At 65.8% G+C, this 24,464-nt stretch overlaps 3 protein-coding genes across 5 annotated transcripts; all 3 read left to right on the top strand.

Annotated features, from left to right (window-relative positions):
* Positions 1–1,235: 1,235 nt before the first annotated feature.
* On the top strand, positions 1,236–3,236 carry JUND (JunD proto-oncogene, AP-1 transcription factor subunit). Its single transcript, XM_069877923.1, has one exon. It carries the CDS (start codon positions 1,370–1,372, stop codon positions 2,336–2,338), a length of 969 nt encoding a protein of 322 aa, XP_069734024.1. The 5' UTR covers positions 1,236–1,369; the 3' UTR covers positions 2,339–3,236.
* Positions 3,237–6,029: 2,793 nt separating this feature from the next.
* Positions 6,030–9,371, top strand: LOC138731784 (uncharacterized). Of its 2 annotated transcripts, none has more exons than XM_069877949.1 (4): positions 6,030–6,091; positions 7,946–8,722; positions 9,044–9,189; positions 9,279–9,371. In XM_069877949.1, the coding sequence occupies exons 1-4, from the start codon at positions 6,043–6,045 to the stop codon at positions 9,324–9,326; spliced, it is 1,020 nt and encodes a 339-aa protein (XP_069734050.1). In that variant the 5' UTR covers positions 6,030–6,042; the 3' UTR covers positions 9,327–9,371. The 2 variants fall into 2 exon arrangements, with proteins under 2 accessions (XP_069734050.1, XP_069734049.1); XM_069877948.1 differs by having other exon boundaries at positions 9,038–9,189.
* Positions 9,372–11,623: 2,252 nt separating this feature from the next.
* On the top strand, positions 11,624–23,594 carry PDE4C (phosphodiesterase 4C). 2 transcript variants are annotated; one of them, XM_069878047.1, is made up of 15 exons: positions 11,624–11,777; positions 17,265–17,453; positions 17,528–17,564; positions 18,290–18,354; positions 18,476–18,525; positions 19,325–19,437; positions 19,546–19,639; positions 20,132–20,313; positions 20,397–20,495; positions 20,566–20,730; positions 20,813–20,912; positions 21,003–21,157; positions 21,253–21,375; positions 22,111–22,293; positions 22,366–23,594. In XM_069878047.1, the coding sequence occupies exons 2-15, from the start codon at positions 17,422–17,424 to the stop codon at positions 22,864–22,866; spliced, it is 1,899 nt and encodes a 632-aa protein (XP_069734148.1). In that variant the 5' UTR covers positions 11,624–11,777; positions 17,265–17,421; the 3' UTR covers positions 22,867–23,594. The 2 variants fall into 2 exon arrangements, with proteins under 2 accessions (XP_069734148.1, XP_069734147.1); XM_069878046.1 differs by lacking the exon at positions 11,624–11,777 and adding an exon at positions 16,301–16,362.
* Positions 23,595–24,464: the final 870 nt, after the last annotated feature.

The following is a 24,464-nucleotide window of genomic DNA, read 5'->3' as shown; positions in this document are numbered from 1 at the left end:
GGGGACACATAAGGTGCTGGGGGACAGACAGACAGACAGGGATGGGGTCTATGGTGCTGGGGGGGGACAGACAGACAGATAGGGATGGGGTCTGTAGTGCTGGGGGGGAACACAGGGTGCTGGGGGACGGACAGACAGACAGGGATGAGGCCTGTAGTGCTGGGGGGGACAGACAGACAGACAGGGATGGGGTCTGTGGTGCTGGGGGGGACACAGGGGGACAAGGGGGGGACGGACAGACAGGGATAGGGTCTGTGGTGCTAGGGGGGGATAGACAGACAGGGATGGTGTCTGTGGTGCTGGGGGGGACAGACAGACAGACAGACATGGGGTCTGTGGTGCTGGGGGGGGACAGACAGACAGACAGGGATGGGGCCTGTGGTGCTGGGGGGGGACAGACAGACTGGGATAGGGTCTGTGGTGCTGGGGGGGGACAGACAGACAGACAGGGATGGGGTCTGTGGTGCTGGGGGGGACAGACAGACAGGGATGGGGTCTGTGGTGCTGCGGGGGACAGACAGACAGACAGGGATGGGGCCTGTAGTGCTGGGGAGGAACACAGGGTGCTGGGGGGGGACAAACAGACAGATAGGGATGGGCTCTGTGGTGCTGGGGGGGAGACACAGTGGGATGGGGGGGACAGACAGACAGGGATGAGGCCTGTGGTGCTGGGGGGGGGACAGACAGACAGACAGGGATGAGGCCTGTGGTGCTGGGGGGGACAGACAGACAGACAGACAGGGATGGGGTGCACGGTGCCCCTCCGCACTCCCCAGGAGGCTCCTGCTGAGCCCCCACAGCCCCGTCCCGGTGTGTTTATTCCCCCCGGTCCCGGTGCCCCCCCCCCCCCCCCCTCATACCCATTAACCCCCCCGCTCCCGGTCCCGCCCCCCCCCCCCCCCCCGCCCATCAGCCCCGGCGGGGCGCGCGCCGCCGCCTCCCCACGTGACCGCCCCCCCCACCTCCTTTTCCCGCGCTGACGTCATCCCAGCGTCCCGCGCGCTGTTGTCCCGTTTACCCGCCGGTCTCCCGGGGCAACCGGAGTGGGCGTGGCGCCGCCTCCCGCCTCCCCCGCCCCTCTCGGCGCCCCGAGGCCACGCCCCCTTTTATGCAAACGAGGGCGGGGCGGGGGCGAGGACGTCACCCGCAGCCAATGGGAGCGCGGCGCGGTGACGTCACCGCGGCGGCGGCGCGTATTTAAGGCGGCGCGGCGCGCGCGGCGGCGGCAGAAAGGCTGCGTGCGCGCAGGGAGCGGGGTCTCCGTTTCTTCCCCGCTCCCCCTTCCCATCCCCTCCTAAACCTTCCCAGCACCTTGCCCCTTCCCCCCGCCCCGGCGCCGTTTACCCCCGCAGCCGGGCGGGGGAGGAGGATGGAAACACCCTTCTACCATGATGATGTGTTGAGCGGCCTGGGCAGCGGCTTCGCCCCCGCGTCCTCCGGTAGCAGCGGGCTCCTCCTGCCCTTCCCCGGCGGCAACATGATGAAGAAGGATGCGCTCGGCATGGCGTTACCGGAGCAGGTCGCGGCGGCTCTGAAAGCCCCGGGAGGGGCGAGCAGCGGCGAGGCGGCGGGGCTGCTGGGCTCGGCCGAGCTGGGGCTGCTCAAGCTGGCGTCCCCGGAGCTGGAGCGGCTCATCATCCAGTCCAACGGCTTGGTGACCACCACCCCGACCAGCGGGCAGTTCCTCTACCCCAAAGCGGCCGCCTCCGAGGAGCAGGAGTTCGCCGAGGGCTTCGTGAAGGCGCTGGAGGATTTGCACAAGCAGAACCAGCTGGGAGCGGCCGGTGGAGGAGGAGGAGGAGGTGGTGGAGGAGGAGGAGGAAGCGGCGGCGGCGGCAGCAGCAACAACGCGGGCGACCTGCCCGCCGCGGGGCTCGCCCCGGAGCCTCCGGTTTACGCCAATCTCAGCACCTACCCCGCCGTCAGCTACGCCGCGGACCCCGGCCCCTTCGCCGCGCCCCCCCCGAGGCTCCCCCCGCCGCCTCCTCCTCCCCCTCCTCCCTTAAAGGACGAGCCCCAGATCGTCCCCGAGGTCCCGAGCTTCGGGGAGAGCCCCCCGCTCTCCCCCATCGACATGGACACGCAGGAGCGCATCAAGGCCGAGAGGAAGAGGCTGAGGAATCGAATCGCCGCCTCCAAGTGCCGAAAGAGGAAACTGGAGAGGATCTCGCGCCTGGAGGAGAAGGTGAAGAGCCTCAAGAGCCAGAACACCGAGCTCGCCTCCACCGCCAGCCTCCTGCGGGAGCAGGTCGCCCAGCTCAAGCAGAAGGTGCTCAGCCACGTCAACAGCGGCTGCCAGCTCCTGCCCCAGCACCAGCACCAGGTGCCGGCCTACTGAGCACCTGGGGGGCCTGCATCGCCCCTCAACCCCGGCCGTGGACCCAGGGGGCACGGACAGGGGGGTTCATAGCCCCCTGACCCCCGGGCATGGACCGAAAGGGCATGGACAGGGGGGTTCATAGCCCCCCGACCCCCTGGCATGGACCCAGGGGGCATGGACAGGGGGGTTCATAGCCCCCCGACCCCCTGGCATGGACCCAGGGGGCATGGACAGGGGGGTTCATAGCCCCCCGACCCCCTGGCATGGACCGAAAGGGCATGGACAGGGGGGTTCATAGCCCCCCGACCCCCGGCTATGGACTGAAAGGGCATGGACAGGGGGGGGTCCTCACTCCCATTAAGCCCTGGGCATGGACACGGGGGTTCATCGCCCCCCCCCACCCCCGAGAATGGACCGAGGGGGCATGGACAGGGGGGTTCATCACCCCCCCCAACCCCAGGGCATGGACTGAGGGGGCTTCACCCCCCCTGCAAGGACCGAGGAGACTTTTTTTCCGCCCCCCCCCCAGCCCCCGGGGGATCTGAGGTGGGGTGGGGGGCACGGATTGAGACTGCTTCACCCCTACGCATGGACTGAGGGGGCTTCTCCCCTCTGCCTCACGGAGGGGACCGAGGGGGCTTTTCCCCTCCCCTGGGATGTGGAAGGAAGGGGCTTCCCACCCCTCCACCCACCCCACGGGGGGGACCGAGGGTATTTCCCACCCCCCCCCCCCCAGCACGGACTGAGGGGTTTTTTTACCCCCCTGCCCACCCCCTGGCACGAACTGAGGGGCCCCACGAAACTGGGAAGGGGGGTGGGTTTGCAATGGGGGGGACTGAGGGAGGGGGGGAGCCCGGGCCTTTCCCCCCCACCCCAGACATTCCAGTCAGGCCCCAGTAAAACCCCATGACTCGGAGATGCGGTTCTGGCTCTCTGCTGCGCCGGGGGAATTGGGGGGGTCTGGGGGAATTGGGGGGAGTCTGGGGGAATGCGGCTTGGTGAGTGGGAGGTGGGTGTTGGGGGGAGTTCGGGGTTACTATGGGGGGGGGTATTTTGGAGGGGGGGAAGTGTAGGGGTTGGATGTCGGGGGGCTGAGGAGAGGGGTTTTTTTCTGGGGTTCCTGGGGCTCTTTGGGGCTGAGGAGGGGATGTTCTGGGGTTCCTGGGGCTCTTTGGGGCTGAGGGGGGGATGTTCTGGGGTTCCTGGGGCTGGGGGGGGGATGTTCTGGGGCTCTTTTGAGTTGAGGGGGGGATGTTCTGGGGTTCCTGGGGCTCTTTGTGGCTGAGGGGGGGATGTTCTGGGGCTCTTCTGAGTTGAGGAGGGGATGTTCTGGGGTTACTGGGGCTCTTTGGGTCTGAGAAGGGGGTGTTCTGGGATTACTAGGGCTCTTTGGGGCCAAGGAGGAGGTGTTCTGGGGCTCTTTTGGGGTTACTGGGGTTCTTTGGGGGTGGGGAGTCTTTTGGGGTTACTGGGGCTCCCTTGGGGGTGGTTCTGGGATTACTGGAGCTCCTCTTGTGCTGCGAGAGGTGTTCCTGGGGCTCCCTTGGGGGGGGCTCTGGAGTTATTGGGGCCCCTCCAGGGTTGGGGGATCCCTTGGTGTGTGTGGGGGGGGAAGTCGGTGAGCAGAACCCACTCATGGCTCTGTCCTGAGGGGGGTGGGAGGTCACCAAACCCCCATCCCCAGGGCTCTGGTGCGCCAGGGTCACCTCGCAGCACCATGCTGGGCCCCACCAAGGGCGGAAGGCGAGGCCGAGCCGCTCCGACAACTGGCCTCGGCTTCCTGGCACCACCGCCATCGCTCCTCCTCCGCCTTCCCCACCTGCGAGGCCTCTCGCTCCCCGCCCTGGCACCCCAGGGATGGACCCTCTTCCCCAGGGATGGCGGCGCCGGTGGCTGGAGGCTCAGCGTGGCCCCCTTGGCCTGGTCCAGCCGGGGCATAACGAGGGCGCGGATCGCTCCGGGAGCTGGCGGGGAGCGTGGGGCCGTGGCGGGGGGGAAGCGTGGCCTCCCCCGGGGACGCGGGGCGGCTGCGGTTTGCTGGGAGGAAGCGCCCTTCCTCTCTGCGCGGAAGCCTCGGCCTGTCCCGCCGCGGCCATGCTGCGCCCCGGATGTGCCGCTCGGGGACCCGCGGGGCGGCCGCTTGGCCCCGTGGCACAGCCGGGGGCCTGGGTCTCCGCTTCCCTGGGTCCCGCAGGTTCCTTTGTTCCCGCGTCCCTTTGTCCCCACGTTACCGTGTCTCGGCGTCCCCGTGTTCCCAGATCCCTTTGTCCCCGCGTCCCTGCGTGACCAAGTCCTTATGTCTTGACGTTCCCAAGTCCCTGCGCCCTGATTGTCCCAGATCCCTTTGTCGGTGAGTCCCCAGGTTCCCGTGTCCCCACATCCCTGTGTGCCCAAGCCCCTGTGTCCTGACACCCTCAGGTCCCCACATCCTGATGTCTCCATTTTCCCCATATCCCTTTGTCCCCAAGCCTCTACGTCCTCATGTTCCCAGATCGCTTTGTCCCCAAGTCTCCATATCCCCATGGTCCCAGATCCCTTTGTCCCCACATCCCGATGTCCCTGAACCTCATGTTTCCTGATCCCTTTGTCCCCACAGCCTGATGTACCTAAACTCCATCCTTCCTGATCCCTTTGTCCCTGCATCCCGGTGGTTCCAGGTCCCTTTGTCCCCACATTCCCATGTCCCAGATACCTCCCTTTGTCCCCACATCCCAATGTCCCCATGTCCCTGAACTCCATGGTCCCAGATTCCTTTGTCCCAACATCCTGGTGTCCCTGAACCCTGTGTTTCCAGATTTCTTTGTCCCCGCATCCCAATGTCCCAAATTCCATGTTCCCAGATCCCTTTGTCCCCACATCCCAATGTCCCACATCCCTTTGTCCCCACATCCCACACCTCATGGTCCCAGATCTTTGTCCCCACATTCCATGGTCCCGGATCCCTTTGTCCCCATATCCCACATCCCAATGTCCCCAAATCCCTGAGTCCCCACATCCCAATGTCCCACATTCCATGGTCCCAGACCCCTTTGTCCCCACATCCCAATGTCCCACATCCCTTTGTCCCCACATCCCACACCTCATGGTCCCAGATCTTTGTCCCCACATTCCATGGTCCCGGATCCCTTTGTCCCCATATCCCACATCCCAATGTCCCCGCATCCCATGGTCCCAAATCCCTTAGTCCCCATGTCCCAATGTCTCACATTCCATGGTCCCCGATCCCTTTGTCCCCACATCCCAATGTCCCACATCCCTTTGTCCCCACATCCCACACCTCATGGTCCTAGATCCGTTTGTCCCCATATCCCACATCCCGATGTCCCACATCCCTTTGTCCCCACATCCCACACCTCATGGTCCCAGATCTTTGTCCCCACATTCCATGGTCCCAGATCCCTTTGTCCCCACATTCCACACCTCATGGTCCCAGATCTTTGTCCCCACATCCCGTAGTTCCAGATCCCTTTGTCCCCATGTCCCACATCCCATAGTCCCACATCTTTGTCCCATGGTCCCAGATCCCCTTGTCCCCCTTCCCTCCCGGGGTGACGCCCCAGGGCCGCTCCCGGTGCGGTCTCAGGGTTCGGGGGAAACTGAGGCACGAGGTGGGGTGGGGGCGGGGATGTCCCCGGGGCGCGACACCGCCCGGTCCCGGCAGGGGACGCCTCCCCGGGGGCGGAGAGGGACCGGGGACCGGGAACCGGGGACCGGGGACCGGGATGGCGCTGCCCCTGCTGCTCTGCTGCGCCGCTGCCCTGCTCTCCGCAGGTACCGGGGACGGGGGGGACACCTGGAGGTCCTGGGGACACCGGGGTACTGGAGGAAGGGGGTGACCTGGGGACACCAGGGGATGGGGGAGACTGGGGGGTCCTGGGGGCACTAGAGGATGCAGGGGACTGGGAGGTCCTGGGGGCACTGGGGGATGGGGGGCACCAAGGGATGGGGGAGGCTGGGGGGATGGGGGGCACCAGGAGGTGCTGGGGACGCCGGGGTACATGGTGACACTGGAGGGACGGAGGGAGTGGGGGTCCTGGGGACACCAGGGAATGGGGAGGAGACAGGGAGGATGGCGGGGGGGCAGGGGATGGAGGAGCCAGGGGGGTCCTGGGGGCACTGGGGGAGACCAGGGGGTCCTGAGGGCACCAGGGGATGGAGGGGAGACTGGGGGGACAGGGGGCACCAGGGGATGGAGGAGACTGGAAGGTCCTGAGGGCACTGGGGGAGACCAGGGGCTCCTGGGGGCACCAGTGGATGGAGGAGACTGGAAGGTCCTGGGGGCACTGGAGGAGACCAGGGGGTCCTGGGGGCACCAGGGGATGGAGGGGACGTAGGGAGATGAGTGGGAGGTGGGGAGGATTGGGGGAGCACCAGGAGATGCAGGGGACTGGTGGAGACCAGTCCCCATTGTCCCTGGGGGCACCAGGGGGTGGAAGAGACTGGAAGGTCCTGGGGGCACTGGAGGAGACCAGGGGGTCCTGGGGGCACCAGGGGATGGAGGAGACTGGAAGGTCCTGGGGGCACTGGAGGAGACCAGGGGGTCCTGGGGGCACCAGGGGATGGAGGGGACTGGAAGGTCCTGGGGGCACTGGAGGAGACCAGGGGGTCCTGGGGGCACCAGGGGATGGAGGAGACTGGAAGGTCCTGGGGGCACTGGAGGAGACCAGGGGGTCCTGGGGGCACCAGGGGATGGAGGGGACTGGGAGGTCCTGGGGGCACTGGTGGACACCGGTGCCCGCTGTGCCAGGGGGGCTGTTGGGGACGGTCCCCCCGGGGCTCGCCAGGCTGGCGGCCAGCGCCCTGCCCATCCCACAGCGCCGCGGGGCAGGATGCGGCCCCGCTGCTGCCAAACCGGCTGGGCCGGCTGGCGCTCGGGGTGGCGCGGGTGCTCCAGCACCGCCTTGGCATTCGGGGGGCAAAGGGCCCTGGTGCCACGCTGTGCCGTGGTCCCCCCATTCCCAGCCTGGATCCCCAGCATCCCCTCCTGCGCCCCTGGCTGCTTCGGCTCGCCCGGCACGGCAGCTGGCACCGAGCGCTGGGTGCCGAGCGCTGGGTTCACCACCATCCCGGCTCAGCGTGGCAGCTGGGTGGGAGCGGCACGTCCCGGTGAGCCTGGCGGTGGTGGGGACCCCTGTGAGCCACCGGGCAGCCCCCGGTGCTGGGTGCCGGCTCTGCCGTGGCGCGTTTTGCTCCGGTGTCACCGTGGGTCTAGGCTGGACCTGCTCCTCCTCTTGCGCAAACAGGACTTTGGCGGATAAGGGCACTGCCCGGCAAACGCTGCCATGTCCCACATGGCCGCGGCAGAGCCCTCGTGTGCCATCGTGGCACCAGCCAGTGGTGCCACCAGGGCGAGGCTGGCGCGTGGGCCTTGTGCCTGTGCCCACAGCTTGGGAGGCGCTTCCCAACCCAGGATTTCTGGAGTCTGAATCACAGAATAACCAGGTTGGAAGAGACCCACCGGATCATCGAGCCTAAATCCCAAGTTCCTGGTCCTCTGGTGATACCACCACCTGGAGAAGGAGCGGTGGGAGCTGGGCAGGCGCTGCTGGCCTCCCCTGACTGCCGTGGGGCTGCCCCATGGCCCTGCCGTGTCCTTGCTGACCAGGTCTCTCCTCCACACCTTAGAAACAGATCACGGCGTTGATGCCACCAGCGTGGAGTCTCCAAGAAACCCAGGGACACCCTTATCACCCTCTCCCTCCAGCACACCCACAGCCGGCAACCTGGGGACACCCAGGGTGTCTCCATCCAGTTCCGACTCCACTAACACGTCTCTATCCGGCCAAACGAGCACAGCGGCATCATCACCACCTCCACCCAGCTCAACGTCTCTGCCCGGGACACAGAGCTTAGTGGTGGCCACATCTTTATCTGCCACGGTTGTGGCATCGGCTCTGCCAGCACTCACATCATCCGACCCAACCGCAGGACCATCGTCTCCACCAGCATCCGCATCTTCATCCGACCCAACCTTAGGACCATCGTCTCCACCAGCTTCCACGTCTTCATCCAATCCAACCTTAGGACCATTGTCTCCACCAGCTTCTGCATCTTCATCCGACCCAACCTTAGGACCATTGTCTCCACCAGCTTCCACGTCTTCATCCGACCCAACCGCGGCACCATCTCTCTCTGGGAGAACAGACTCACCAGCATCTCCGGCAGGTCCAACGTCTCCATCCAGCAGGACCCTGGCATCGCCTCCATCCCACCCAGCCGTGCCCAGCTCCCCAGCCACACGGCATCCACCCAGCTCGACAGCAGCACCGCCCCCACCCTCGCCTGGCGCCCCCAGCCCCGCTCCCGGCTCTCCCGCGCCCACAACGAGCCCTGGGTCCACCTTGGCCACCAGCTCCAGGATGACGCCGGCCGTCAGCACCGACCCCACGGCCGACGACTCGGGTGAGAGCCCTGCACCGTGGGCACCGCACCAGCCCTGGGTGCCCCCTGGACCCCCAACCCGGGGTCTGCGCTCACAGAATGGGGCAGGGGGACGCGGGGATGGGGGTCCAGAGCCCCCCAGGGTGCCCACCTCAGGCTGGGGGTTGAAGACACCCTTTTCTCCCCCGACCTTTGTGTTGCGTGACCCCAACCAGGTGGGAGGGTCCAGGATGGGACACGGGGCAGGGGGGTGGAATTGGAGCCACTTTTGAACCCTGAGAAGCGCTCTGGGGTACTGGGGGGGATAACGGGGTGCCCATCTACCCCCCCCCCCAGCTGCAGCGCAGCCCTCATCCAAAACCAACCCCGGGCTGGTGGTCGTCATCTCTCTCTTCGTCTGCGTCCTGGTGGGGGGAACCGCGGCGCTGCTGGTGCGGACGTGCCGGCGCGGGACCCCCGGCTTCCAGCGCCTGGATGAGGTGCCCATGGTGCGTGGGGGGGCGCCGGGGGGGGCAGCAGGGGGGGCAGCGAGTCTAGGATGGGGCCACTCACCCTGATTTTGCTCTCTCTTCCCTAGAGCAAGGTGACGGAGAGGTCCCCCATCACGAACTACACCCCCAGGTGACCCCCCCAACGCCGCTCAATAAAGAAGCCGCCGCTTTGGTTCTGGTTTCCCGTCTGCCGTGTGCTGCTGGGGGGACGCCTCGACCGCTTTTGGGGTGCCCCAGAGGTGCCGGGGTGCCCCGGAGGTGCCCGTGGGGTGCGTGGCGGTGGTGGGTGCCGCGAACCCCCCCCCCAGTCGGGGCGAGCTGGGAGGGAGCGCGCGGCCAGGCACGCACGTCGCCTTCCTTCTGCTCGGCTGCACTCGGCCGAGGCCGCGGCACACGGCGAGGACGGTGGCACCGCACGACGACCGGGCACCGGTGAGAGTGGGGGGACGGCGGCGGGGACCCCCAGGGCCGGGGCTCGGCACCCCCAGGGTCACGCTGGGGCTGCTTGGGGGGTGCGGGGGGGCTCAGCCCTAGGGGAACAAGGGGGGTTTGTGGGTACAACCGGCCACGCTGCCCCCCGGTTCCTGTAACCGGTGCCCGCGGTCGATGATTAACGGGGGTGGCGGGTTTGGGGGTGCAGGTGGGGGGTGTCTCCGTGCACTGTCCTTATCCCCACCCAGGGGGGCACTGGGGAGTGGGGGGGGGGACACCCTGAAAGGCGAATCGGGGAGCTGAGCGCGGTAAATCCCATAAATCATGGGTGGGAGCAGCTGGTGCCTCCCGGTCCCGGGGTAAAGGGGGGGGGGGGTCCCGGCGTTGGGGGGGGGTCCCCACCGGTAGCACCTCCCGGAGCTCCCCCCCAGCAGGGATCGCGATGAGACGGAGCCGAACGGCGCTGCCTTTTCTCGGAGCGGAGGTGAGAACGGGACCGGGGGGGGGGGACCCGGGGGAGACCCCTGGGGGGACCCGGTTGGGGGGGGTGGGGGGCGAGGGGTATCCCCGGGGGGGTGGGGGGGGGGTGTCCCCGGTCCGAGCATCCCATCCCGGGCCCCCGGGCGGCAATAACCGAGCTGGCAACGCTCAGCTGGAGTTAATTATCCCCTTAATGGGCGGTTAATTATTATTCACCTCTGGTTAATTGTCGGCCGGCTCCGGGGGTTTTCCGGGGGGGTCCCCGGGGATGGGGGGTCCCGGTGGATCCGTGTCCTGCGAGCTCAGCCGCTCCCGGGGTACCGGTTGTGCCCTTCGCCCCGTGATTCCCACCCCCCTCCCAGCCCCCCAAACCCCGGGACCCCCGGGTCCAGCACCGGGACCGGCAGGGGGGGCCCGGTACCGGGGGTGGGGGGGGGCTGGGAGGGGGGAAGAGGGACGGGACACGGACACCGGGAAGAGACCCGGGGGGCAGCAACCGCAGAGCTCCCCGGTGCTGATACCGGTGCCGGTCCCGGTGCCCTCAGGGCTCCCCGGAGAGCTCCCCGGTGCCGGTACCGGGAGCAGCATCCACATAGCTCCCCAGTGCTGTTACCGGTGATGATCCCGGTGCCCTCAGATCTCCCTGGTGCCGTTACCGATGTCCCAGAGCCTTCCCCGGTGCCGGTCCCGGTGCCCCGGAGCCCTCCCCGGTGCCAGTACCGGGAGCAGCACCCACATAGCTCCCCGGTGCCTGTACTGGTGACGGTCCCGGTGCCCTCAGAGCTCCCCGGTGCCGGTACCGGTGCCCCGGAGCCCTCCCCGGTGCCGGTACCGGGAACAGCATCCACATAGCTCCCCGGTGCTGTTACCGGTGACAGTCCCGGTGCCCTCAGGGCTCCCCGGTGCCGGTACCGGTGCCCCAGGTTGCTCCCCGGTGCCGGTACCGGTGCCCCGGAGCCCTCCCCGGTGCCTGTACCGGGAGCAGCATCCACATAGCTCCCCGGTGTCTGTACCGGTGACGATTCTGGTGCCCCAGAGCACTCCCCGGTGCCGGTCCCGGTGCCCTCAGAGCTCCCCGGTGCCGTTACTGGTGCCCCAGGGTGCTCCCCGGTGCCGGTCCCGGTGCCCCGGAGCCCTCCCCGGTGCCTGTACAGGGAGCAGCACCCACATAGCTCCCCGGTGCCGGTATCGGTGACGGTTCCGGTGCCCCAGAGCGCTCCCCGGTGCTGGTCCCGGTGCCTTCAGAGCTCCTCGGTGCCGGTAACGGGAGCAGCATCCACATAGCTCCCCGGTGCTGTTACCGGTGACGCTCCCGGTGCCCTCAGAGGTCCCCTGTGCCGTTAACGATGCCCCAGGGCGCTCCCCGGTGCCGGTCCCGGTGCCGGTCCCGGTGCCGGTCCCGGTGCCCTCAGGGCTCCCCGGTGCCGGTGCCGGTCCCGCATCCCTCCCCGTCCCCCTGACCGCATCCCCGTGTCCCCGCAGCGCTCCCGGGACGCCCCCGAGGCCGCTCCCCCCCCGCCGGGCGCCGTGCGGCGCCGGTTCTCGGGGTCCCCGCTGCTGCCGCCGCTCGGCTGCCGCTGGGCGGAGGCGTCCCGGGAGCCCGAGCCCGGCCGGGTGGTTTTCACCATCGAGGAGAGCGGCCCCAGCAGCGGCGACGAGGCCGAACCCTCCCGGTAAGGGTGGGACGGGGATGGGGGGAGGGGGGAAAGGGGGTGGGTTCTGCTGCTCCGGTAAAACCGAGCGGGGAGCTCCCGGTTTCAGCACCGGCGGGCGGACAGCGGCACCGGCGGCCGCGGCCCCTTCATCCCCATCCTCATCCTCAGCCCTTCATCCTCATCCTCTGCCCTTCATCCCCATCCTCATCCATCCCCATCCTCATCCTCTGCCCCCTTCATCCTCATCCATCCCCATCCTCATCCTCAGCCCTTCATCCCCATTCTCATCCATCCTCATCCTCTGCCCCTTCATCCCCATCCTCATCCTCATCCATCCTCATCCTCTGCCCCCTTCATCCTCATCCATCCCCATCCTCATCCTCTGCCCCTTCATCCCCATCATCATCCTCAGCCCTTCATTCCCATCTTCATCCATCCTCATCCTCTGCCCCTTCATCCCCATCCTCATCCTCTGCCCCTTCGTCCCCATCCTCTGTCCCCTCCATCCCCATCCTCATCCTCTGCCCCTTCATCCCCATCCTCATCCTCTGCCCCTTCATCCCCATCATCATCCTCAGCCCTTCATCCCCATCCTCATCCATCCTCATCCTCTGCCCCTTCGTCCCCATCCTCTGTCCCCTCCATCCCCATCCTCATCCTCTGCCCCTTCATCCCCATCCTCATCCTCTGCCCCTTCATCCCCATCATCATCCTCAGCCCTTCATCCCCATCCTCATCCATCCTCATCCTCTGCCCCTTCGTCCCCATGCTCTGTCCCCTCCATCCCCATCCTCATCCTCTGGCCCATCCATCCCCATCCTCATCCTCTGCCCCTTCATCCCCATCCTCATCCTCTGGCCCATCCATCCCCATCCTCATCCTCTGCCCCTTCATCCCCATCCTCATCCTCAGCCCTTCATCCCCATCCTCATCCTCAGCCCTTCATCCCCATCCTCATCCATCCCCGTCCTCGTCCTCTGGCCCCTCCATCCCCATCCTCGTCCTCTGGCCCCTTCATCCCCACCCTCATCCTCTGCCCCTTCATCCCCATCCTCATCCATCCCCATCCTCTGCCCCTTCCTCCCCATCCTCTGTCCCCTCCATCCCCATCCTCTGCCACCTTCATCCCCATCCTCATCCTCTGCCCCCTCCACCCCCATCATCCCCACCCTGCTCACTCCGTCACCCACAGTGTCTCCGTCCCCTGCACTCATCCCCATCACACACCTAGGTCCCCTTTGTCCTCAGCATCTCCAGCCCTGTCCCCTCCCTTTCCCACCACCCTGTGCTCATCCTCGTCAATCACCTCCATCCCCTCTCCCATTCACCCTCTCCTTTTCCCCATCCCATCCTCATCCCCATCCCCTGTCCCCATCCTCCTCACCCTTCTTCCTGTCCCCATCCCCTGTCCCCATCCCCTTCACCCTCTCCTTGTCCCCATCCCATCCTCATCCCCATCCTATCCCCATCCTCTACACCCTCTCCTTGTCCCCATCCCCTTCACCCTCTCCCTGTCCCCATCCCCATCACTCCTCCCTGTCCCCATCTCCCGTCCCCCTTCACCTCTCCCTGCCCCCCTCTCCCTGTCTCCATCCTCCCCATCTTCCCCCTGTCCCCCTCTCCCTGTCCCCTCTCCCTCACCCTCTCCCTGTCCCCTGACCCTGGTGCCGGGGCCGGGCTGGTGTGTCCCTGCCCGGGGGTGACCTCTCTCTGTCCCGCTGTGGCTCGGTCCCCTCTGTGCCGCCGCAGGGTTATTTTGGGGCTATTTTTGGGCTGTGGGGACAGCGCGGGGCTGGCACGGCCCAGGGCCCTGGCTCCGGTGTCACTCGCTGGCCATGCCCCGCACGGACACGTGTTGGCAGCGAGGACAGGACTGACTGTCCCATGGATTCTTCCAGCTGTCCCGAGGGCTCCTGGGGACAGCTCTGGCCCCGCTCCAATGTCTCTTGTGTCCCTTTATCCCAGCGTCCCTTGGAGGTGAAGAAGGACCCCTCCACCACCCCCCCTCTGGCTGGATTTGGGGACCCCATGGGGACCGAGACTCATCCTGCTCCCCCTGTCCCCATGCCAGAAGCAAGGTGGGACGGGGGACACTGTCCCGGTGCAGCTTTGGCTCTCGCAGCCCGTCGATGGCACCAGGGCACGGCCACACTGGGTGTTCGGGATGTTCCAGGATCTTAGAGGTCCCTTGGTGGCACCTTGGCACAGTCACCATGTGCCCAGGATGCTGCAGGTTCTGACACCTCCCTTGGTGGCACCGTGGTGCATCCACACTGTGTGTCCAGGATGCTCCGGGCTCAGCTGTGTCCCTTGGTGGCACCGTGGTGCGTCCACACTGTGTGTCCAGGATGCTCCAAGCTCTGATAGATCTCTTGGTGGCACCGTAGTGCGTCCACAGCGTGTGTCCAGGATGCTTCACGCTCAGCCGTGTCCCTCAGTGGCACCATGGTGTGTCCACACCATGTGTCCAGCATGCTCCAGGCTCTGATAGATCCCTCAGTGGCACCGTGGTGCATCCACACCATGTGTCCAGGTTGCTCCAGGCTCAGCCGTGTCCCTTGGTGGCACCGTGGTGCATCCACACCGTGTGTCCAGGATGTTCCAAGCTCTGATAGATCTCTTGGTGGCACCGTGGTGTGTCCACATCGTGTGTCCAGGACGCTCCAGGCTCAGCCGTGTCCCTCAGTGGCACTGTGGTGTGTCCACACCATGTGTCCAGGATGCTCCACGCTCAAACATGTCCCTCAGTGGCACCGTGGTGTGTCCAGAATGCTCCAGGCTCTGATAGATCCCTCGGTGGCACCGGGGTGTGTCCACACCGTGTGTCCAGGATGCTCCAGGCTCAGCCGTGTCCCTCAGTGGCACCGCAGTGTGTCCACACCGTGTGTCCAGGACGCTCCAGGCTCAGCCGTGTCCCTCAGTGGCACTGTGGTGTGTCCACACCATGTGTCCAGGATGCTCCACGCTCAAACATGTCCCTCAGTGGCACCGTGGTGTGTCCAGAATGCTCCAGGCTCTGATAGATCCCTCGGTGGCACCGGGGTGTGTCCACACCGTGTGTCCAGGATGCTCCAGGCTCAGCCGTGTCCCTCAGTGGCACCGCGGTGTGTCCACACCGTGTGTCCAGAATGCTCCAAGCTCTGATAGATCCCTCAGTGGCACCAGGGTGCGTCCACAGCGTGTGTCCAGGATGCTCCGGGCTCAGCCGTGTCCCTCGGTGGCACCGGGGTGCATCCACACTGGGTCCAGGACGCTCCAGGCTCAGCCGTGTCCCTCCGTGGAACCGTGGTGTGTCCACACCGTGTGTCCAGGATGCTCCAGGCTCTGATAGATCCCTTGGTGGCACCATGGTGCATCCACACCACGTGTCCAGGATGCTCCGGGCTCAGCCGTGTCCCTCGTTGGCCCCTCGGCTCGGCCACTCCATACGTTGGGGACACTTTGGGGTCCGTGTGGCGTTGTGCTGTGTGTCTGGGCTGAGCAACCCGACCCTTGTGGGAGCAGCTGCGGCCGCGGGGCCCGCGGGGTGGCCGGTGGCAAGGGGCCAGCGAGCAGCCACGTGCCCAGGCAGCCGGACGCTCACGGTGCCGGCGCAGCCGGGGGGGCCTCGCTCCGTGTGCCGCCTGCCGGAGCCAGACAGTTGTTTAATTTCCCAGGCGAGGGTGGGAGGGGGATGGAAAGTTTCCCGGGGCCGAAGCTGGGACGGCCGCACGCTTCCTGCTCCGCCGTGGCCTGGCGGCTGTGCCGGGGGGTCCCCGGGCCATGCTGCCCACCGCGCCCCGCTCGCCGGAGCCTTCTCCGGCCGCCTCGCCCCGCAATTCCCCCCGCAATTCCCCCGTGCTCTTCAGGAAGCTCCTGATGAACCAGAGCATCCGCCTGCAGCGGCGCTTCACCGTGGCGCATCCCCTCTGGTAAGGGGGTGCACGCTGGGATGGGGTCAGCGGGGAGCCCCCCGAGGCCGCGGCACATTCCCCGGGGGACACGGGGGACGAGCAGGGGACAGCGGGGTCACCACCCCGAGGTGGGGGCTGAGCTGGAAAGGGGGGAGCTGCCAGCCGAGCACGGGCGCACTCATCGCACCGATGAGAAGTGGGTGCACCAGGCGAATGCGGCGAGGGGCGAGGGGCTCGCACCGTCAGGCACCGAACCCCCAACCGCAGCACCACCGGGCACCTCGCAGCCTCCCCAGGGAGTCGGTTTGGGGGGCGCCCCCCTCGTGCTGGTGGGTGCCAGATCCAGGGCTCAGATCCCTTCTCGGCAGCAACAACTTCTATTTATAGGAGCCCCCGGCATCCAGCACCGTTATCGATGCCGACACCGAAACGAGGGGCTCGGATTTGGCTCCAAGCCGGGGCTCGGGGCTGGCAGGGGGGGGTCAGCGGTGGTGGCACGGGGCCGGGGACAGACAGTGGCACGGCCACAATGGGGCTTTGTGTCCCCGGTACCATCGGGGACGCGAGGCACGGCAAACAAGGGGCTGGGGGCCGGCTGCCGCGGTGCCCGGCTGGCACTGCCAGTGCCGGGGACGGCCGCGCTGCGGGCACCGGGACAGAGCGATGCTGCCGGGCAGCCGGTGCCCGTCCCGCAGACACTCCTGCGTCGGGTAGGTGCGATGGGGACAGGGTGGCTCCGGTGGCCTGAAGGCTCTCCCAGTTCGCCCAGTGCGCTGCGGCGACTGGTGGTGGCGGCTGCAGGAGGGGACAGGAGCTCGCTGGCTCTCGCCACGTCCCTTAGCGTGACCTTTCCCATGACCCCGGAGCAGCAGAGACGAGGGGGGAGCAGCCACCACGGGACACTGCAGGGTGACCATCCCCATGTCCCCTGCGTCCCCCAGGTGACTTCGGTTGGGGGGTCCTCCTGCTGCCACCAGCACGTCCCCAAGGAGCAGGGCTTGGATTCCCTGGAAATTTTTGTTCTTTTACATCCCCTGGCTCCGTGCCGAGGCTGGGACACTGTCCCCACCGTGGGACGTGGTGCCTCAAGTGGAGGCTGATGGAGGATTTGGGACTTTCGAGGACTTGGGACAATCGGGAAGGAGGATGGGATGGGCAGGAGCCCTTCCTGGGGTCTCTGGAGTTGGGGGCTTCAGGGCAGGGGGTCATGTCCCACCCAGGTGACATGGAATAACCTGCCTCAGGGACCCCCCTGAGGGCTCCACGTGCACCGAGTTGTGTCCGTTCTCAGCATCAGTGCGAAGGAACCAGCGTGGTCAGGCTGGGTGGTGGCTGGTGTCACAACAGGGGTCACCAAGTCAGGATGCGTCCCCAATCCTGGATCTTATTGTGCTGGTGGGTCCACGTGCACCGAGTTGTGTCCGTTCTCAGCACCAGCGAGAAGGAGCCGATGGTGGCAAGCTGGCCGTGGGCAGTGAGGCCACCGAGCTCGGGTGCCAAGCGAGGCAGTGGCACGGAGATCGCAGAGAACCCCGCGTCCTCCCTCGCACTCATGGGCTGAGGTCCCTGGGCCACTCACCCCCTGCCAGCGTTGTCCCCTCTCCCCTCGCAGCTTTGACCTGGAGAATGGTCCTTCCGGCCGGGGCGCGCTGGACCCCCAGGCCAGCCCGGGCGCGGGGCTCGTCCTTCAAGGCACCTTCCCGCACGGCCAGCGCCGCGAATCCTTCCTCTACCGCTCCGACAGCGACTATGACCTGTCCCCAAAAGCCATGTCCCGCAACTCCTCCATCGCCAGCGACCTGTGAGTGCCCCCCACCCCCCTGACCCCCGGCCTGAGCCCCATCCCTGCGGCTCATGCTCCCTCTGCTCCCCCAGCCATGGAGAAGACATGATCGTCACACCCTTCGCACAGGTAGGTGTCTGGATCCCACCTGGATGGGGACAGGGAGGGGGGACAGGGGATGGGGACAGGTAGAGGGGACAGAGAGTGTAGAGGATGGGGACAAGGGATGGGGATGAGGACAGGATGGGGACAGGGGATGGGGACAGGGAGAAGGGACAGAGAGAGGGTGTAGAGGATGGGGATGGGATGGAGATGAGGATGGGGCGGGGACAGGTAGAGGGGACAGAGAGAGTGTAGAGGATGGGGACAGGGGATGGGGATGAGGACAGGATGGGGACAGGGGATGGGGACAGGGAGAAGGGACAGAGAGAGGGTGTAGAGGATGGGGATGGGGACAGGGAGAGGGGACAGAGAGAGTGTGTAGGGGATGGGGACAGGGGATGGGGACAGGTAGAGGGGACAGAGAGTGTGGAGGGGATGGGGACAGGTAGAGGGGACAGAGAGAGTGTAGAGGATGGAGATGAGGATGGGATGGGGACAGGGAGAAGGGACAGAGAGAGGGTGTAGAGGATGGGGATGGGATGGGATGGGGATGGGGACAGGGAGAGGGTGAAAAGGATGGGGACAGGGGATGGGGATGAGGACGGGATGGGGACAGGTAGAGGGGACAGAGAGAGTGTAGAGGATGGGGACGGGGGATGGAGGTGATTGATGGGGACGGGCACAGGGTGGTGGGAAAGGGAGGGGATGTGGCCGGGGGGCTCCGCTTGGCCCTAGCCCCCTCACCCCCCCAGGTCCTGGCCAGTCTCCGCACCGTGCGGAACAACCTGACCCACCTGCAGGACCGCGCCGGCATGAAGTGAGTGGGCACTGGGGTGGGCGAGGGGCTCAGCCAGGCAGGGGGGGGCTCTGCCCCACGGCAAAGCGGGGGGACGTGCCGCCCTGGGGGTCCCGGCTTCTCAGCCCCCCGCGTTTGGCAGGCGAGCGTCGAGCAGCAGCCTGCCCTCCGGGAGCAAGGCCAGCCTCGCCGGTGAGTGGATCAGAGAATCACCAGGTTGGAAAAGACCCATTGGATCATCGAGTCCAACCATCCCCATCAATCACTAACCCATGTCCCTCAGCACCTCGTCCACCCGTCCCTTAAACCCCTCCAGGGAAGGGGACTCAACCCCCTCCCTGGGCAGCCTCGGACAGGGACCAATCACCCTTTCCATGAAAATTTTTTTCCTAATGTCCAGCCTGAACCTCCCCTGGTGGAGCTAGAAGCCGGGGGATGATGCCGGGAAGGCTTTTGGGGTGGGATGGTCATCCCTGTATCGCTACCGATGGGTTTGGGGGTGCAGCAAAGCCCCCCCAGCAGGACCAGAGCGGCAGCTTTGCCCTTTGGGATCCATGTCTGGTTTTCAGCAGTTCCTCCCGCGTGGCGGTGGTGGAAAGGCTCCCGTTGACGTCAAACCTTCCATTAATAAAACCCCGGCGGCGAGCGGGGCCCCGTGGGAGTTCGGCTGCCCCCGGCTTGGCCGGTACCCATGGGCACCGCGTGGCACACCACGTGCCGGGGACACCGGGCGGTGGGGATGGTGTGATGGGGCTCAGCCCCATCGTCCAGGGATGTTCTAGCCCCCCGCATCCCCCGGCCTCCCCGCTCTGGTGTTGTGGGTAGCCACGCCGGCGAGCCCCCCGGCTTGGTGTGGCACAACTACCCACTGGGGATGGGGGCACCGCGGCCGGGACCCTGCGTGCGCCCCCGTGCCGGGTCACTGCGCCCCCGTGCCGGGTGGCTGCGGGGCCAGCAGGTCCCGTGCCAAGGCCGTGGGTGCCCCCGGCAGAAGATGCCCACCAGAAGCTCTCGCGGGAGACCCTGGAAGAGCTGGACTGGTGCCTGGACCAGCTGGAGACGCTGCAGACCAGGCACTCGGTTAGCGAGATGGCCTCCAACAAGGTAAGGGTCCCAAGCTTGGAGACCTCCTCACCGTGGGGTGCGCGGAGACCCCAGGATGGGGGTCCTGCCCTCACCCCCCCGGCGCTGAGCGCTGCCCGCTGCAAACAGTTCAAACGGATGCTGAACCGGGAGCTGACGCACCTCTCGGAGACCAGCCGCTCCGGGAACCAGGTCTCCGAGTACATCTCCAGCACCTTCCTGGGTGAGGAACCCCTGGGGACACCCCCACTCGGTGTCACCTCTCTGCCAGCAGCGGGAGGGGGGGACTTCGTCCCGCAGGGACCCTGGCAGGGATGCTGCGGCACCTCGTGGCACGGGGAACCCGCAGTGCCAGCAGCCGAACACGCTTGCTTCCCACACAAACCTTCGATGGGGGGAGCTGGGGGGGCTTCCCCAAGGGTCTTGGTGAGATGTACAGCCTCGGGGGTGTCACAGCTTTGTCCTGCCTGGGAGCCTTGGTGCACACTGGTGCATACTGGTGCTTACTGGTGCACAGGGGCTGTAGCTGGGGGTCCCAGGCGCCACAGCAGATGGTGGCACCGGGAGTGGGAAGCGCTGGGCATCCCCCGTGCAGCCCCCCCAGTTGCCATGGCATTCGGTGTTCTCCACGCCGGCTGACGTCACCGGCACAGCCGGGGGATGCCGGGGGGAACCGGGCTCCCCCGCAAGCTCACGGCCCCCCGTGCCGGCCCAGACAAGCAGCACGAGGTGGAGATCCCCTCGGCGCTGGCCAAGGACAAGGAGAAGGAGCGGAGGAAGCGCCCCATGTCCCAGATCAGCGGCGTCAGGAAGCTCACGCACGGCTCCAGCCTCTCCACCGCCACCGGCATCCCCCGCTTCGGGGTGCAGACGGAGCAGGAGGGGCTGCTGGCCAAGGTGAGCCCTGGCACGGGTCACCCAGCCGGCCACGGGGTCCCTGGCACCGGCCACGCACGGACCTCTGTCTCTCTGGTCTCCAGGAGCTGGAAGACACCAACAAGTGGGGGCTAAACGTGTTTAAAGTTGCCGAGTATTCCGGCAACCGCCCGCTGACGGTCATCATGTACAGCATCTTCCAGGTGAGCATCCAACGGGACGTCCCCGTGCTTGTGCCTGGATGGGGACGAGCCACCTCCCTCCTCCGCACAGGAACGTGAGCTCATGAAGACCTTCCGCATCCCCGTCGACACCTTCATCACCTACATGCTGACCCTGGAGGACCACTACCACTCCGACGTGGCCTACCACAACAACATTCACGCCGCCGACGTGGCTCAGTCCACCCACGTTCTCCTTTCCACGCCTGCGCTGGAGGTGAGCCCTGGTCACCCAAGGCCACCGGGAGTGTCTGGTGGGGCCCTAACACCTCTGCGATGCCTTTTTCTACCATTCCTAGGCTGTTTTCACAGACCTGGAGATCCTGGCTGCCATCTTCGCCAGCGCCATCCATGACGTTGACCACCCCGGTGTCTCCAACCAGTTCCTGATCAACACCAGTGAGCCAGGGTGCTGGGATGGAGCCAGGGGGACACGAGGGACCGTGGCATCCAGGAGCCACCCTGGGGTGACCCGGTGCTGTCTTGCAGACTCGGAGCTGGCCCTGATGTACAACGACGCCTCGGTGCTGGAGAACCACCACCTGGCTGTTGGTTTCAAGCTTCTCCAGGAGGAGAACTGCGACATATTCCAAAACCTGAGCAAGAAGCAGAGGCAGTCGCTCCGCAAAATGGCCATTGACATGGTAGGGGGGGTCCTGGACCACCCTGAGATGGGGGTTCTGGACTCGGGGACTTTGTGGTGGGGTCACTGAGCCCCATTCCCGCTTGCCCTGCGCAGGTGCTGGCTACAGACATGTCCAAGCACATGAATCTGCTGGCGGATTTGAAGACCATGGTGGAGACCAAAAAGGTGACCAGCCTTGGGGTGCTGCTGCTGGACAACTACTCCGACCGGATCCAGGTGGGCACGGAGATGTGGGTGGGGAAACCTTCCCAGCGTTGCAGGTGTTGGTCCTGGCTCCAGCCAGAGCTGTTGGGATGTCCTGTTTCATAGAATCATAGAATCACCAGGTTGGGGAAGACCCACCGGATCATCAAGTCCAACCATTCCCACCAATCACTAACCCATGTCCCTCAGCACCTCGTCCACCCGTCCCTTAAACCCCTCCAGGGAAGGTGACTCAACCCCCTCCCTGGGCAGCCTCTGCCACTGCCCAATCACCCTTTTCATGAAAATTTTTTTCCTAATGTCCAGCCTGACCCTCCCCTGGTGGAGCTTGAGGCCATTCCCTCTCTTTCTGTCCCCTGTCACTTGGGAGAAGAGCCCAGCTCCCTCCCTGGACCTGCTGGTCGCACCGTTTCTGATCCAAGCCAAGATGCCCTTGGCCTTCTTGGCCACCTGGGCCCCTGCTGGCTCATGTTCAACCAACACCCCCAGGTCTTTTTGGTGCAACTACCCCTCCCAACCCCAGATGACCCTGGTCTGGCACAAGGGTTGGTGTTGAGTTCCCATCCCTGGAGGGGTTTAAGGGACGGGTGGACGAGGTGCTGAGGGACATGGGTTAGTGATTGATGGGGATGGTTGGACTTGATGATCCCGTGGGTCTCTTCCAACCTGGTGATTCTGTGATTCTAAGGGTGGTGGCCCTGGGGGACAAGGGACTTTGGTTGAGCGATGCCGCATCTGCGTCCACAGGTCCTGCAGAACATGGTGCACTGTGCTGACCTCAGCAACCCCACGAAGCCGCTCGACCTGTACCGGCAGTGGACCGACCGCATCATGGAGGAATTCTTCCACCAAGGCGACCGGGAGCGGGAGAAGGGGATGGAGATCAGCCCCATGTGCGACAAGCACACGGCCTCCGTGGAGAAGTCCCAGGTGGGGCAGCGGCGTTGGGAGGGGGTGGAGGCCACAAGGTCAGTGTGGGATCTCAGCTCTGCCTTTCCCCAGGTGGGCTTCATCGACTTCATCGCCCACCCGCTGTGGGAGACGTGGGCTGACCTGGTGCACCCCGACGCCCAGGAGATCCTGGACACGCTGGAGGACAACCGGGAATGGTACCAGAGCATGATCCCGCGCAGCCCGTCCCCACCACCCGAGGGACCTGGAGCATCCCCTGCCACCACTGACAAGTTCCAGTTCGAGTTGACGCTGGAGGAGGAGGAAGAGGAGGGTGAGTCGGACACGGAGCTGGAGGGAGCCGAGAGCCCCTTGGATGAGGACAACAGTGGCTCCAAGACACCGGCCACAGATGACTCGGAGCTGGCTGACACCGAGCACCTTTCTCCTGGCCCCGGGGACCGGGATTCGCCCGTCACCCGCCCCGGGGACGTGGACAACTGGCCCAAGGAGGGCGGTGGTGGAGGGCGTGCGGTGCCAGGGCCCGAGGGCAGCCAGGGGCTGTACCTGGACACGGAGGGCAACGTCACATTCCTGCCCCTTGGCACGTAGTGACACCGGCCCGTGGGTCCCCTCGCTGCCATGGGGATGTGGGACTGGGCATGGGGGGCACCGCAGGGACCCAGGTGGCCTCTAGGACACGGAGAGACCCAAAACGTGTCCTCGGGCAGGAGCTGGACGCGTCCTGATGGGCACAAGGACTCTGCTCACCCTTTCCCTGGTTCCCATCTACCGTCCCGAAGGCTGGGAAAGGTCTTTGTCCCCTTCAGATGGGGCTTGAGGACACTGGGCTCCTGCCCCAGCCCAGCCCTGGGGCCAACATGCCCCCCAGGGCTCTACGACCAGATCCTCCGCGGGGCCGGACACAACCAAAAGCCTTTTGCTGTCTCTCCGGAGGCCCCTGGCACACCGGCAGCGCCGCGGCGGCACAGCGAGGCTGGTACAGGGCGCTGGTGTCAGCCCCCGGCACCAGGGATCTCGGTGCCGCCAGGCACCGGGGCACGGCACAGGCACGAGTCAGTGGTTTATTTATTTGAGGACAGTTTCACTTTTTCAAGCCTTTTGTAGCTCACTTTTTCATACCAGCCTCACCTGGGCGCACTCGCACGCGGAACCGCGGCAGAAAGACGCGTTTCTGCTCCGCGATCGGCACTGGAAACGCTGCGTTTGTACTTAGCAACCCCCTGTTTGTCTCCACAAGGGCCAGGGCAGCCCCTGGGAGTCCTTTCGGTTTCTTCCTTCACCTTCCAGACATTAAAGCTGGTTTGTTCCCCTCGAAAGGCGAGCCTTGTAAGCACCTCTTTACGCGCCGGAGTCCCCAGGGTCCTGCGTGGTCGGTGGCCCCGTCTCCTGCTTGGGCACCGTCTATGAACAAAAGCGAGCTCCTCCCTGGAAACGTCGCTCCGTCCCTGGCAAACACGACAGGCTAAGGTAAATATTTAATCGCCGGCTTGGCGCGGGGCGCAGCCCGTTCCCTCGCTCTTTTTCCGCATTGCTCCTAACGGTGATTTCTATCTGCAAACACGTCCCCACCCGCGGCACTGCCCTGGCACGCGGGGCCCCGCCGGCTCTCACCCGCTGCCCAACCCCGGCTTCTCCCACCAGTTGGGGCTGGAGGATCCTCTTTTCCCAGCCCAGCTGGTTTCCAGGGCTCGGCTGGGAGTGCTGGGTGGGCTCTGGGCCATCCCTGCTTCGCAGGTGGGTGCTCAGCATCTCCCCGTCTCTCCCGACGGAGCAAAGCCACGCATCAGCAGCTCAACAGGGAAGCTCTGGAGATGGTTGAAAAAGCCCTTTTACCCCCTTTGTTTGAGCTCAGGGGCTGCAGCGTCCATGTACAGGGGCAGGATCTAGTTGAAAAAGCCCTTTTACCCCCTTTGTTTGAGCTGAGGGGCTGCAGCATCCATGTACAGGGGCAGGATCTAGTTGAAAAAGCCCTTTTACCCCCTTTGTTTGGACTATGGGGCTCCAACAACCATGCACAGGGCCAGAAGGTGGTTGAAAAAGACTGTTTCCATCCCTTGCTTGGGCCGTGGGGCTCCAACAACCACGCATGGGGGCAGAATCTGGTTGGAAAAGGCCTTTTACACCCTTTGTTCGGGCCAAGAGGCTGCAACAACCACGCACGGGGCCAGAAGCTGGTTGAAAAAGCT

The sequence above is a fragment of the Phaenicophaeus curvirostris genome, chromosome 28 (assembly GCF_032191515.1).
Source record: "Phaenicophaeus curvirostris isolate KB17595 chromosome 28, BPBGC_Pcur_1.0, whole genome shotgun sequence".
Taxonomy (NCBI): domain Eukaryota; kingdom Metazoa; phylum Chordata; class Aves; order Cuculiformes; family Cuculidae; genus Phaenicophaeus; species Phaenicophaeus curvirostris.
The sequence above is the reverse complement of the archived record's forward strand: the minus strand, read 5'-3'. Positions and strand labels throughout refer to the sequence as shown.

What these genes read in the sequence shown, in the direction of transcription:
- JUND (XM_069877923.1), top strand. Translation starts at nt 1,370, where the DNA reads ATGGAAACACCCTTCTACCATGATGATGTGTTGAGCGGCCTGGGCAGC.
- LOC138731784 (XM_069877948.1), top strand. Translation starts at nt 6,043, where the DNA reads ATGGCGCTGCCCCTGCTGCTCTGCTGCGCCGCTGCCCTGCTCTCCGCA. An exon ending in CGCTGCCCTGCTCTCCGCAG is followed by an intron (nt 6,092 to 7,945) that starts GTACCGGGGACG and finishes TCCACACCTTAG; the next exon opens with AAACAGATCACGGCGTTGAT. An exon ending in CCCCACGGCCGACGACTCGG is followed by an intron (nt 8,723 to 9,037) that starts GTGAGAGCCCTG and finishes CCCCCCCCCCAG; the next exon opens with CTGCAGCGCAGCCCTCATCC.
- PDE4C (XM_069878046.1), top strand. Translation starts at nt 16,316, where the DNA reads ATGCTGCCGGGCAGCCGGTGCCCGTCCCGCAGACACTCCTGCGTCGG. An exon ending in CAGGACCGCGCCGGCATGAA is followed by an intron (nt 18,355 to 18,475) that starts GTGAGTGGGCAC and finishes CGCGTTTGGCAG; the next exon opens with GCGAGCGTCGAGCAGCAGCC. An exon ending in GCGAGATGGCCTCCAACAAG is followed by an intron (nt 19,438 to 19,545) that starts GTAAGGGTCCCA and finishes CGCTGCAAACAG; the next exon opens with TTCAAACGGATGCTGAACCG.